The following is a 14,143-nucleotide window of genomic DNA, read 5'->3' on the forward strand; positions in this document are numbered from 1 at the left end:
CAGGCTCACGTACAGTATATAGATCTTAATTCTCCCTTATTGTATTTGATATTTTGTTTTACTCATTCACCTACTGGAGTGTTTTGGCAAACAGGTCCTATTTTATGGGTACATTCCCCAGCTTCTCCAACAAAATCATCACTCCTTATCCACAGGCTGTCGCTCAGATTATATTTAAGGGAATCAAGATCAATGTTCAAACTTTTGGTAAGGAGCCAGATATTGTGGTGACCCCATACACCCAGTCTCAAGTAACATGGTTGCAAGCTAATGACAATGATTGGGCCATATTGACATGCTCCATACAGGGTCAGTTTGATACTCACTACCCCTCCAATGATGTGTGTCAATTTTTTAAATTGCATCCTGTTATATTTCCCAAGATAGTACAAATGACTCCTATTCCTCAGGCCCGTGTGGTATTTACTGATGGCACTTCACGTGGTTTTGCTGTGGTGGTTTCTGGTAACATAGTAAAGAGAATAAAAGTCCAGGGCACTTCTGCCCAAGTGACAGAGGTACAGGCGCTGTTGCTTGCTTTACAGATGTTTTCTGATGAGAGTGTAAATATTTATACCGATAGTCAATATATGGCACATGCCATTATGCCTTTGGAAACAACAGCCTATATACCATCCATTTCTTCCATTCATGAATGCTTATTGCAAGTGCAAGGACTTATATGGTCTCGCTCACATAACCTTTATGTGGGCCATATTAGAGCTCATACTCAATTGCCTGGACCTCTAAGTGAAGGTAATCAGAGGGCTGACGCCATTACTCGTATGACTGTCACATTAGTCTGTTCTGCCTTTGATAAGGCTACTCAGTTACATCAGCGTTATCATCTTAATGCTGGATCTCTCCGTTATCATACAGGCATAACCCGGGAACAAGCCATCCAGATAGTTAAATCATGCCCTATTTGTGTGGAATTTTTACCTGTTCCTCATTTGGGAGTTAATCCTCGAGGACTTTTACCTAATCATGTATGGCAGATGGATGTCACTCACGTGCCTTCCTTTGGAAAATTACAATATGTCCATGTGTCTATTGATACATATTCTTCTCTAATTTTTGCTTCTGTCCATTCAGGGGAAAAGGTTAAAGATGTAAAGAATCATTGTCTTCATGCTTTTACTTACATGGGAGTGCCAAAATGCATAAAGACTGATAATGGTCCAGCCTACAGTAGTACGGGATTTTCAAAATTCTGTCAAGATTTTTCTATTGTTAATAAGACTGGTATTCCTTATAATCCTCAAGGGCAGGCTATAATAGAACGCTGCCATCGTACTTTAAAAACTTATATTGCTAAAGTAAAAAGGGGGGAGTTAGGGGCTCATCTCTCCTCTCCACATTCTATTCTTTCCCTTGTTTTATATATTTTAAATTTTTTATTGGTGGATTCTGCTGGATTATCTGCTGCAGATAAGCACTGGAGGGCTCCTGTTGCAAATCATCCTCTGGTGCGATGGAAAGATCTTTCTACTGGCACCTGGAGGGGACCCGATCCGGTGTTGGTGTGGGCCCGGGGATCTGTTTGTGTCTTTCCGCAGGACAATGAAATTCCTCTGTGGGTTCCTGAACGCTGTGTGCGCCCTGTGGCTGCTGCTGAATCCCAACATGGCAGAGACCTATTGGGCCTTCGTAAAAAACTCTCCCCTTCTGATGCCAATGGGGATTGAGAGCCCAATACGGCCAGCCTTGGCAAACATTATTGTAAGCCTAGGAACTGTAGCCATGTGGTTGGATTCTTCAGAAGGTAATGTATGGTAACCTTTTTCAAAAAATGTTGAAAATGTATCACACCTTAGAGATTAAGGATAACTCTGAAGGTCAATGAACTTCATTTGCTAACAGTAGCATGCCAGCTAAGCCTTTTTCGCATTTTGCAACCCCCCTCAAGCTGGTGTAGTACCTACTTTTCAGGAATGGCTCTGTGCAACATTTATTTGCCTCCTGAAATTTATCTAGCCTTTCTAAAGATACCTCAAAATTTGTGAGCCTAAATGTAGCCATTACTGAGGCCATTAGTTCTGCTCCTTGTTTGCTGTTTTTGTTTTCTGTTTTCTTTATGTTTCTCAGTTGTTCTCTTGCAGACCTGCCAGCCTAAGTAGTGCTGGGATCAAGAAAAATGGGCCTTGGTGGTTCGTGTTCCTGGAGCCGTGTCCATGCCAGTGGACCGTGACAGCTAGACACAGATGATGCTCACACGTTCCAGAAGAGACTCTGACATCGCTGTTGCCGTTGTTGCTGTTATAGCAGTGGTGGCCACTGCTGCTATTGTTTCTGGGATTGCTATTTTCATAATTGGTTACTACAGCTAGCACAATGGAGACCCTGGCAACAAAAGTAGCTACCACAGTTAGTTAATCTTTCTTCCTATTGGGCATGATAAATTTAATTCCACTTTTATACATTATAATTGGCTTTGTAAGTTGTAAAATTATTTTAAACTCAAGTTCCATTTGCTCGGGATACCGCCTTACAGGACTCCTATTTGCGGTAAGGCTCGTTTAAATAGGGAATGGTTCAATTGCCTGTAGCCTTCTGGCTATGGGTGGGTTAGGACTTCTGTTGGTCTTTTCTGTGTCGCACAGATTGCAAGCCCAGTGCCACTTTGAGATCTTTGGCAGCAGTCACTCTACAGCTCACGTGGTTGAGTCTGTATGATAATGAGTATTCAGAGACGGGTAATGCTTGGGGGGCTGCCACCAACCTAAGACAGAGCACTTGTGTGGCCTGGGCAGGTGTCTCTATGACGGGTAAGGTGGTCTGCTGGTCCCCACGCAACCTAAGTCAGAAGCTCATTTAATAAAAAGGGGGACCTGTGGGCGCCATGGGCCCTGACCCCCCACTGTGAGTGTCTTGCAGCCTTGCTTGCTGACCAGGTGTCCTCCCTATTCAGATTCCCTGCCGGTGTCCTCAGCTTAGGATCATCGGAGAGCTTACCGGAGGTTCTTTGTTCCTACATCCTGCTTGTGGTGTAAACAACTTAGGTGCATCCTGTATTTGGTGTAAACAACTTAGATGCAAGAATGCAGAACTTTGGGTCCAGATTGTAGACCATTGGTAGCGAACTTCTGCCCTCAGGGGATCCTCCATTTGTGCTGTAAGCCTGTATTTAAGGTTTCTTCCCCCTTTCAATAAACGGCATTTGGCATTCAGCTATGGCAAATGACTCGCTGTCTCTTGTCTCTATTCTTTAATCCGCAGCCCTTCGCTCGGACATGGTGAACGGGTATTGGTAACGCGGGCGTTACTGCTACACTGGGTCAGAAGTCGTCTTATCTCTTGGAACTGGAGTTAGTAATGATTGGGAACCACATTTCTCATTGTCTTTCCAGCTCCCTGTTTGGTTTTTTGTTTTTTGTTTGTTTGTTTGTTTGTGTGTTTGTTTGTTTGTTTTTTGTTTATTCAAGACTGGGTTTCACTGTGCTGTGTAGCCCTGGCTGTCCTGGATCTTACTCTGTAGACCAGGCTGGCCTCGAACTCAGAGATCTGACTGCCTTAAAGCCAGTAAATACTTTCCTTATTCTACCCCATCTGATGAATTTAGACTGAGAGCGTAGGGTAGCTGGTTTACCTTTCTCTTGCTGGCCCTATCTAGCACTCAGTTTTTAGGCAGGTGAGTTGTTACCTCTCTCTGTTTTTTGGGGGGGATTTCTTTAGTTATTTTGTTCATTCACCATGCAGACATAACTTTTCTTTTCTTTTTTTTTTTAATTGTTCTTTATTTTTATTTTTATGTGTATTTTGCCATGGATGTTGGGTCTCCTGGAACTGAAATTACAGACAGTTGTGAGCTGCCATGTGGGGTGCTGGGAATTGAACCACTGAGCCATCTCTCCAGCCCCAGACATTAGCTTTTCTTTTCTTTTCTTTTTTCCTCTCTCCTCTCTCTCTCTCTCTCTCTCTCTCTCTCTCTCTCTCTCTCTCTCTCTCTCTCTCTCTCCTCTCCTCTCTCTCCCCTCTCTCTCCTCTCTCTCTTTCTTTCTCTTCCTCTCTCTATTTATTTTGGATTTTTGAGACAGGGTTTCTCTGTGTAGTTTTGGTGCCTCTGGATCTCGCTCTGTAGACCAGGCTGGCCTTGAACTCACCGCCACCACCTGACATTAGCTTTTCAATGAGCTATCAGGCATACGCTGATCCCTTACCTTTCTTCAGAATTTTAGCACTAGACTTCCATTAGCAAACTTCTAGCCTCCCGAAGGAGCACATCCACTTTCTTTGGAACTCATTCTCCTGAGTCTTCTTTGCCTCCACACACTCCCTCAAGGCAATGTCTCCCAGTTACCTGAAGATCATCTTTACTTGGATATTGTATAACCAGCTCAACCTGAATTTAGGAAGAGCCCTCTCCTGCCTTTTGGAGTGCTCTCCGCTTTGTTTCTTAAATACAGAAAAAGGACAGAGCCTATAAAGCATGTGTGCTTGCCCACTCTCTCTTCTCATTTCCAGTTTACCCCCAAATCATTCTGTCCTGTGTCCTTCTCCTTCTCCTCTAAGACTAAATCTTTGAACGTTTTGTTCCTTTGTTGATTTAAATTTATGAGTGTCATTTTTGCTTCCAGCTTTGAATCCACACCCTAAGAACTTTTCCTTTTTTTTTTTTTTTCCCTCAAGACTGGATCCTGAAATTCACCCTCCATTTGTCTTTCCCCTTTCCTTCGTTTGAGTTCTCATGTTGTGTGTGATGATGATGTACGGTGTGGCAGTGTGCCACACCTGGCACGACGAAGCCAGAGGACAACTTTTCAAACTGACTCTGTCCTCTTTTACATAGATCCTGTCTGGAGATTGAACTCTGTTTCCAGCCAGGCTTTTACGGCAAGTGCATTTACCTGCTGAGCCTCTCCACAGCTCCTGTATTTCCTTCTACTTCTGTTGCCCAGACAAAATTCCCCCTCCCCTCTCCACATTTCTGGGTTTTTGTTTTGTTTTGTTTTTGTTTGTTTATTTGTTTTGAGAACCCTCAATGTCTGATCCTCCCATCTCTACCTCTAGAGTGTTGGGGTAACAGGCATGCACCATCATGACCAGCTTATCTGGTCTCACACTCTAGCCCAGACAGGCCTGAAACTCACTGTATAGTTCAAGATGGCCTCTTCCTGGAATCCTCTCACCTCATCTGCCTGAATGCTGGTAACCAGCACACCAGACTTCTTCTCTTTCCTTAGCCAGCTCTTCTCATTTGGGGGCCTCTAGTGCTACCTTCATGATACGCACATTGTGTTTTCAGAATTTACCTAAACCCCAGACTTGCTCCTGATTGAATATTCAGAATTTCCCTTTCTTCTTACCCAACTAGCAGCAGCTCTCATTACCTCTTGTTCTCCCAGCCTTAATCCTCACCCCTCACATGTGAGAAGAGAGATGGGAAACTACTCTTTAGAAGTCTGTGTTTTGCAGTTTTCACATTCTGAAAGTTAGCCTCTGATTCAAAAAACAAAACAAAACATAAACAGGGAGTTTTGTCTTGTGGTGGGGGCATGCCCTGGGTCCATGTTTTAGTGACAGACACAGTACTGTACTCCATGGGAAGTGTTGTACAGTACACAGTACTGTACTCCATGGGAAGTTTGATTTTAAAAAAAGCAAGGGAAAATGTAATCGCTCCACAAGGCAAACATTCGGCATTATGCCTCTTGAAACATCAAAAGTGTAATAGTAAATATTCTCTGGGTTTGGGGTTATAAATTGAGAACATCTTTTTGGTTTGTATTGGTTTGGGGCTTCTCTTTATTTATTTCTGATCTTACCATGAAGCACAGGCTGTCCTGTAATTTGTCGTCCTTCTGCCTGCCTCGTGGCCCCATGTAGAGAATGCTGTTGTGAAATAACACTAACTCATAACACAACTCCTCAACTTAAATGCTAACTTCAAAAGTTAACACAGAGAGAGAGAGAACAAAAGAAAAGTGCATTACTCTTTACTTAGTGCCCATTGTGAGTTAGGCACTCCTTTGGAAATTTACATGCTATCTCGCACAGTCGCTTCTCCAGGAGGTAAATATTATTAGCTTCACTGAGCAGAAGAGGAACTGTATGGTGCAGAAGGATTAGTCACTTGCCCGTGGTTCCTGGTGAATAATCGGCAGAGCTAAGATTTCGACTCAGGAGTCTTTGAGATCAAAGCCAGACGCTTGGCCATTGTCTGAAGATGCAAGCAAGTCACTGTTTTTGTAAGTCTCTTCTACATGCAGGACTTTACACTAGATAATGCAGTCTTGGGGTGCAGGGAGGTTTCCCCTCAGAAACTCTACAGCCCAATTGAGAACCTCATGTCCTATAGGTGTCTCCATTCGCAGCACAAATATTTTGGGGGCAGTAGTTGATAAGTGATTCCTGGGTGCAAGATGTCGTATTTGACCTATGGCTTCTTGGGGGGGGGGGGCATTAAACTGAGATGGTAAAGCTTCCAAGTGCTCATCAGTACTGTACACATCCGAGAGTCCAGTTTGTCCTCTCCTTCACCATGCATCAGAGCTGATGTCAGAGTTGACGTGGAAAAATGTGTCCTGTTGAGTGTGTGTGTGTGTGTGTGTGTGTGTGTGTGTGTGTGTGTACGTGTACTTCCTGGCTCTCTCTATATCCATCTCTCACTTCCCCAGCCTTCCTTTCTCCAGCCCTGCTATCCTCACCCTATCCCAGCCCTTCCCTCAGGTTCTGTTTCCTTGGTCACATCGCCTTGATCCTTAACAACTTATCTCTCCTTCTTTTGCCTACCACCAGCATCAATACCCCAAAGCCAGCCATCCCTCTGCCTCCACCCCCTAACATCCCTCCTCTAGCCCGGTCCCTTGATGCCTGCCCCCTCCCTCCCTCCCAACCCGCCTCCTGTGTCTCCCAGCCCTGCTCTGACGTGGGAGGTGAGGGGGGTGGGGGGTTGGATGACTCACAGTGTTATGATGCAGTTCCACAACACACAGCCACATTTACCCACAGACCGAGGTACAGAACAAGAGGCAACCTCTGGCCCCCAGCAGCTGTCCAGCCTGCAGTCCCAGTCCTCAAACCCCCAGCTACCCTCCCTCAACCCCATCCCCTTCCCAATTGAAGGAGCGGAGAGAGAAGAGAGAAGAGTGAGCAGAGAGATTGAGAGAGATAGACGGAGATCTCTGGAGCAGACCTCAAGGTGAGGGGGCAGCCCTTCTCCAAATCAATTTTTCCCCTTTGCAAATCTCCTTCCTGCTGCGTGTTGCTTTCTCCCCTTTGCAAAAGCATTATTCATCCACCCTTTGTCCTCCCTTCCCCCTCCCTGGAGCCTCGGCTCCTCTCTCCTCTCTCTCTCTCTCAGCTCCTCCATCCTTCCCCAAGCTCTGACGATTCTCTCGCACTTATTTCCCGGCAACTTTGGCTTCAGCATCAGACATTACTGTTTATTGTTTTTGCTGCTGGTGCAGACCCCCAAAGCCCGCCCCGGGAGCTGGCTGCTCCGCTAATTATTCGGACCATACCATACTGAAAATGCTGGCCCAGGGGGAGGTAAAACCTCCCAGCAATTGAATCTACCCATTGTGAGCCCAGGTCCCCCTCCCCTCTTTGATTCCCCGAGAGGCACTGGATCCGCACCTGGTTCCACCAGCCTCTACCCCATCGCTGCTGCTGCTGTCAGTTGCCAGTCTTCCCAGTTGCAAGCCCTTCTGCTCCCCCCAACCTCCTACAGTCCAGCCCCAGCTCAGCATCAGGGAATCGTCCTCTTCTTCCCAGCACTCACCTTTGTTTTTGTTTGTTTGGTTTTTTTTTTTTCTGCCCCCTGGTCATTTGCCTGATTTGCTTCACCCCATGATGAGAGATGGCAGAGATGGGAGAAGAAATGACCCCACTCTCCTTTTTATGATTTTATGATTTTTTTTTTTTTTTTTGGCCTTCTTTGAAGCTTCTCCTCTGCTGGACAGAGAAGCAGGGGACAGGGAGGGAGGCGTGACAATGACGGAGGACAGGGCTGGGGAAGGAGCCGAAGATAGAGGGAGGGGGCAAACCTGGCATCTGCTAGTCCCGTGAAGTAGGTGTTTCAAGGTGGAACCTTGAGGAGAACTCGAAGGCAAAGTTGAAGGCCGATCAAGTAGTGATGCTGAACTGTAGCAAGGAGGGCCAGAACACAATGTCACCCTGAATTTGGCCCAAGGTGTCTTCCTGGAACTCAGCCAACGGCTGGGAACTAGAAACTGAAGATGGTCTCGCTCAGGGGGATTTGTGGAAAGACTGCATGGCAGCCCTTGGCGAGCGCAGAACAGTCGGGGTGCTTATGGCCACCCCAGAGGACAGGAGGACAGCCTGTTTGTCCTGGCAAGTGGAGCCACACTGCCTCCTCTGCTTGGTGGTCTAGCCTCACTACAGCACTTAGCAGGGCAGCTCTGAAGGAGACCCAGGCTACCCCACCCACAGCTGCAGGCTCCTGGCACCTCACAGCTTATCAGAGTCAACAGAAGATGACTCTCCCTCTTATCCTCTGCCTGCAGCTCCCTCAGCCACACTGGGACTGGAGTGTGAGCAAATACCCGTGTCTCAAGATTCTTAACCAGAACCCTGCAATTATTTCATTTGCTGCTGCCCGGTCACTGGTGTTTGCCCTGGCTCCTGGGAGAAGAAACATTTTCTGCCTTGTGCCCCAAAGCTCAGCTCTTCAAACTAAGGAGTCCCCTTTCTTCCGTTGTTTCCTGTTAATGTTGCTCTCACACTATACCACACAGCCCGGCATAGCCCAGGAGTCTGGCTTCTGAAATGCTGCCCATTTTCCAGCTGTCAGACTTGCTGGAGGAAAGATAATTTTTTTTTCCTCCTAGGGCTAGGTGCCTATCTTTAACTTAGAGCTAAGGTAACAGTAAGTAAATAGACCTGAGGACCAGAGGTTTAGGAAGACAGCAAGTGCTTCCTCTAGCCTGGGATATGTAGCCCAGGATACAGGATTGTGGAACAGCCGCGTGTAAAATCTGAGATACTGAAGAAGCTACCAAGTTCTGTGGAGTTCCAGGGCTCAGGACTCAACCCCAGGAGAGGGCTGAAACGGGGTGAGTGGCGCTGCCTGTTCCTCTTTCCTTCCTTCCCAAAATGTGGACCAACTGTATTGCAAACAGAGGCCCTGAGACAGAAAACAAAACAAAACCACCACCACCACCACCAAAAAAAAAAACAACTCAGGGAGACTTCACTTTTTAAAGGGTTCTGAGCTCATGTTAGGGGACAGTTTCTCACAGAACTGGACACAGGGTGAGTCTCCGCAGGTGATGTTGCTCCTAAGGCTGTGTCTGTGCCAGCAGGCTGCTGCTCTCAGTGGAAAATGCTGGAGGCTGCTACTGCCTCTGGAGAGAAAGAGGTACCAACTCCCTGGCCATGGCACAAGACGCCTGGAACTGCTGCCAGAACAGAATGGGACTCTAGGGGACAGAAAGTGCAACGGGAAGCTGAGGGCTGGTGGTGATGGGGAAGAAGGGAGGGCACAGGTGAGCTGAGCCGCATCTTCTTCAGCCACTCAGGAGCGGCTCCTCATGAGGTCACATCTCCCCTGATGTACCGTCGTTTCTTACCAGGTGATTTCCATTTCTATCTGGTTCTCGTCTGGGGGGGCCCTGGCCGGGCAGCCCCCCCACACTCCCACTGTCCTGAAACACGGCTCTAGCCAATCTGCTCCGCTGCTTTACCTGCGACCGTCTCTGCGGGGGCTGCACGGCACCAGCCCCTCCAGCCCGCCAGGGCATCGTCCTCCAGCCCGTCATGCCCAGCTGTGACCCAGGCCCGGCCCCTGCCTGTCTCCCCACCAAGACTTTCCGCAGCTACCTGCCCCGCTGCCACCGCACGTACAGTTGTGTCCATTGTCGAGCACACTTGGCCAAACACGATGAGCTTATTTCCAAGGTAACGGTGAAGTGAGGGCCTGCCACTTCCCCCAGGCTTTCACTCCGAAGGCGATGGGAGGATCTGAGGTCTCCCGCCACTCCAGCTGGGATTTAAGCAATGGGGCTGAGGCATACCCAGTGGTCACTGTCTGTCCTGTTTCCACAGTCCTTCCAAGGGAGCCATGGCCGGGCCTACCTGTTTAACTCCGTGTGAGTCTACCTCTTTCTTTGTGTGTGTTGTGTTGTGTGTGTGCTTGTGCTCCAACAGCTTTCCTCTTTGCAAAATGGGGGTAAGCCTTCAAAAGGATCTGGTACCTCTGGTCTTACCTTCCCCCTGACAAAAGGGTTCAGAAAAAGCAATCTAAGTTGTGTGGGGGTGAAAGAAGGCTCAAGCATTGACCCTCAAGGGGTGGACTGCTGACGTGGATGCTTCTAGTTCCCCCCCAGGCAAAAATCCCTTGGTAGGTTGGGGGAATGGACTGACAGAGCAACCCTACTGTGTGCTGGGTCCTTGTTTTCCGAGACAGGGTCAACGTGGGTTGTGGGCCAGCTGAACAGCGCCTCCTGCTCACAGGACTCCACTCGGTAGCTGACATTTTCTGCGAAAGCTGCAAGACCACACTGGGCTGGAAATACGTAAGTATCTGAAGAGGGGCCGCCTCCTAGACAGTCCCCGCAGCTCTCCAAAGCCAGTGTCCACACACCAGGCCTTTGCATGGTCCACAGAGGGAGCTCGGAGCTGGGAAGGGGAGCCTGGGAGGGGGGAGCACTTCTCTACATGGTCCCCACTTTACTCCCCCACCAGGAACAAGCTTTTGAGACCAGCCAGAAATACAAAGAAGGGAAGTACATCATTGAGATGTCACACATGGTCAAAGACAACGGCTGGGACTGAGGGATCAGCAGGCTGCGACCCTCCTCCGCATGCCCCATCTTCCTCACACCAGACCCCTGGCCCCGTGAGCAGTCCACACCAGCATGAGGACTGCCCACCCCTGGGGAAACCTGGCTCCAAATGACCACCGCCTCCCTTCCCCCACCACAGCAGTACCAGGTCCCTTTGGAAACAGGAGCCTGCGATACCCCAGAGGTGGTGAAGGCTCAGGAGTGGGTAGCAGTCAGGGAAATACGAAACTGGGGAGAGGAGATGAAGGTGGCCCTGGAAAGTGACGACGGCAGGGTGTGAACTCAGGTAGTTACCAAACTTTGAGTGAACTGGACAAACACTGGTATGGGGCGAGACCACAGAGTAGCAAAGACTTTGGTCGGTCTCAGATATCAGGGCCCCAGAGTCTGAGGGTAGTTTACCCAACCCCATTCTTGGTTTTTTTTTAAAAAAAAAAGGACTAGGGATGGGGCCATTAGAAGTAAAAACACAAACCCTAGACCCTGGGAAATCAGTTACAGGGGTTCCCATTTCACTCCACTGTTTACCTTGGCACTAAAGAGGCACCTTTAAGTATCTAATCTTTGCCATTGGGTGGGGTGGGGAAAGCTGTTCCAAGAACAGCCCCCACCCCAGCTGGCTGTTGCCAGAGAGCAGTCTTTACGGGCATTCCCCAAGGCTCAGCCACTGCTCCCTGGGACCAGGTCCCTTGGAGGTGGTGGATCATCGGCGCTGCGGGACCAGTCTTTCCAGTGACTGCCACCAGCGAATGAAACTTTTGTATGATACATAAAGTGTTTGGGTCTATTTTTAATAAAAAGGGGAAAAGCAACGGTGGGGCGCTGTCCTGGTTTTCCTTCACAGGTGTGGACCTTGTACTGTCCCCCGTATGCACGCCAGCAAGGCCCCCTTTTTTAACCGGTAGGAGGCAGCAGTTGCCTGGTGGCAGGATTCTCCACCTGTTTCCCAAGCTGTAAGCATCCAGGTGAATCATGAGGCATAGGTTTTGATGAGCTTGTCCATGGGGAGCATCTAATGTTCTCAGTCCCCTGGACATCTCCCTTTTTTTCTAGATTCGGGATAAGCAGCGAGTGCAAACTTATTCCACAATTTGGTAGTTTCTTGTGTCTCCTTGTTTGGTTGTTTTTTTTTTTTTTTTTTTTTTTTGGCCTGGTCCTGGAATGTTTTAATCAACTCATGGATACCCTTGAGGCTAAAATGAAAATTTATGGGGCGAGATGCTACTGGCAGTTGATCCATAGTGGGATATAGCTCCAAAGCTCTAGTCTCAACACAAAAGTGTGATGTAAGGAACATGGTTGGGATGCACTGACATGGAATTTCAATTTGGAGCAGCCCGGCCCCTACAGGGGAGACTGTATGTATGGTAAAAATCTATTAAGTTACATCCTTATTTCCAGAGCAACTCATGGACATTGCAAATATTTATAGATACTTATTACTTGCCAGGCATTGTGTTGAACTCCAGGGATACATGGCGAGCAAGCCAGCCATGGCCTGACCTCTTGGAGCTCAGTCCAGTGGCCAGAAGGAAGCTAGAGGAGGAACTTCGCCTAGATTTGAAGAGTCAGGGACGGCTTCTCTTGGAAGATGGGCAGGCAAAGGGCAAGAGAGATTCAGACAGAACTGTGTGGTGTGGCTAATTTGAGGAAATTGTGTTTTTCTGTGGCTAGGAGTGCAAGAGAATGAGACGTAAGAGATTGAAATGGGAGAAAGAAGAGCTGTAAACCTTATAACAGTGGTTCTCGACCTTCCTAATGCTGCAATCCTTTAATGCAGTTCCGCGTGTTGTGCGACCCCCCCAACCATAAAATTATTTTTGTTGTTACTTCATAACTGTAATTTTGCTACTGTTAGGAATCATATAGTAATGTATTTTTTGGGGATAGAGGTTTGCCAAGGGGGTCATGACCCATGGGTTGATCAAGGACAGCATAGAAGCATGGATAAACTACTGTTACTCCTAAACATTCTTATATAGTCTAGGCTGGCCTTTAACTTGCTATGTGACTCTAAGAGGCAATCCTCCTGCCTCCACCTTCCAAATGCTGGGATTACAAGCATGCTTTACCATATCTGGCTTTATGTTGTGTGGTCCAGGGCTTCCTGCATGCTTTCTTATCGACTGAGCCACAGCCCCCATTCCAGAACTTAAGAGTAGGCTGACATTGTCAAACAGCTGTTTTGTGCCAGGAATGAAGCTTTTGTTTGGGGGAGGGGCCCACAGGCAAATGTTCTATGTAGCTCTAGTTTGCCTGGAACTATGTATCTATATAGATAGACAGATAGATGTGTTAGTCTCCAGCTCACTTGGTTTTACCTATCTCCCAAGTGCTGGGATTAAAGATATGTCCAGGGAAGCTCAGATAACTTTAATAGCTTGAAGTAATGGATGTGGAGTTATCTATACTATCTCGAATACTGTTAACAACAGAATGGAGACTGTGGGCAGGACAAAGAATTGTCAGGTCCAGAAGGGCAAACACAAGTCAGAAACATCTGGGTGTTGGGGCCAAAGAAAGAGTGTCTAACCCATTGTTCCGTTTCACTGATACCAATTATCTTCTTTCCTTAAACTCTAGTAGAGACTCAGTTCCATCTCCTGGTCTCACTTCCTGCACCAGAGCAAGCTCAAAACTGCTCAAGGAGTCCTGTGAAAGACAGAAAAGTAAATGGTGTGGCTGTGGAGCCTGAGAAGACTCTGGGCCTGGCTTAAGAGATTCTTTTAAGACCATAAGTAGTGCTGTCCAAATCTTGGGTGCCCAGGCAGGTCTGCCCTCAAGAGCCATCCCTATCAAGGGATGTGATGGGGAGGTCACACTGAAAACTTCATGAAGGGACCTCTTTCCCCCATACAACAAGAGGCAGAGGACACTAGGGATACTGAAGCCTCTTTGTCTAGGCAACTGTCCTTTCCTTTCCTGTGTACCTCCTTATTCCCAAGTCTTCTGCGGGCCTCATAAAATTTCTCCCACGATTCACCAACTGTCCACACCAAGCTTCGTCTGAAAACTCGGACCTTCTTCATTTAAGGAGCTGCCCCTAGGCTTATCCTTAAACACTGAAGACAGAGGACATCCCCCCATAACCACCAGGTGGCATCCAAACCTTTCACCCCCTCAGTTCAAATCTCTCCTGACAAAAGATGGGTACCTTCCTATCAGGCTCAGGACAGAGTTCTAACTTATGAGCTCAACAGCTTCAGCCAAACAGCTTATACTTTTCTAGCCCCCCGTTCTTTTCATCGGAGAAATGGGGATGTCGCTTGCCAATTAGTAACAGGCTCATGGCGATGTAGGCGAATGTCTAGCCTACAAACTGTACATGCAAATGGCTCCATGGATCCACATTTTCACCATGGTAGCTGACTGGTGCCCAGATGGGAGGAAAAACA

General features: G+C 47.7%; 1 protein-coding gene across 1 annotated transcript; it reads left to right on the plus strand.

The window, feature by feature from the left end:
- Nucleotides 1-6,900: 6,900 nt before the first annotated feature.
- Ypel4 (yippee like 4) lies at nt 6,901-11,170 on the plus strand. Its single transcript, XM_028894189.2, has 5 exons — nt 6,901-7,141; nt 9,537-9,861; nt 10,009-10,052; nt 10,370-10,478; nt 10,648-11,170. Exons 2-5 carry the CDS (start codon nt 9,721-9,723, stop codon nt 10,735-10,737), a joined length of 384 nt encoding a protein of 127 aa, XP_028750022.1. The 5' UTR covers nt 6,901-7,141; nt 9,537-9,720; the 3' UTR covers nt 10,738-11,170.
- The last annotated feature ends 2,973 nt before the right edge of the window (nt 11,171-14,143 follow it).

Source organism: Peromyscus leucopus, chromosome 4 (genome assembly GCF_004664715.2).
Source record: "Peromyscus leucopus breed LL Stock chromosome 4, UCI_PerLeu_2.1, whole genome shotgun sequence".
In the NCBI taxonomy this organism is placed as follows: domain Eukaryota; kingdom Metazoa; phylum Chordata; class Mammalia; order Rodentia; family Cricetidae; genus Peromyscus; species Peromyscus leucopus.

What these genes read in the sequence shown, in the direction of transcription:
- Ypel4 (XM_028894189.2), top strand. Translation starts at nt 9,721, where the DNA reads ATGCCCAGCTGTGACCCAGGCCCGGCCCCTGCCTGTCTCCCCACCAAG. An exon ending in ACGATGAGCTTATTTCCAAG is followed by an intron (nt 9,862 to 10,008) that starts GTAACGGTGAAG and finishes CTGTTTCCACAG; the next exon opens with TCCTTCCAAGGGAGCCATGG. An exon ending in CCACACTGGGCTGGAAATAC is followed by an intron (nt 10,479 to 10,647) that starts GTAAGTATCTGA and finishes CTCCCCCACCAG; the next exon opens with GAACAAGCTTTTGAGACCAG.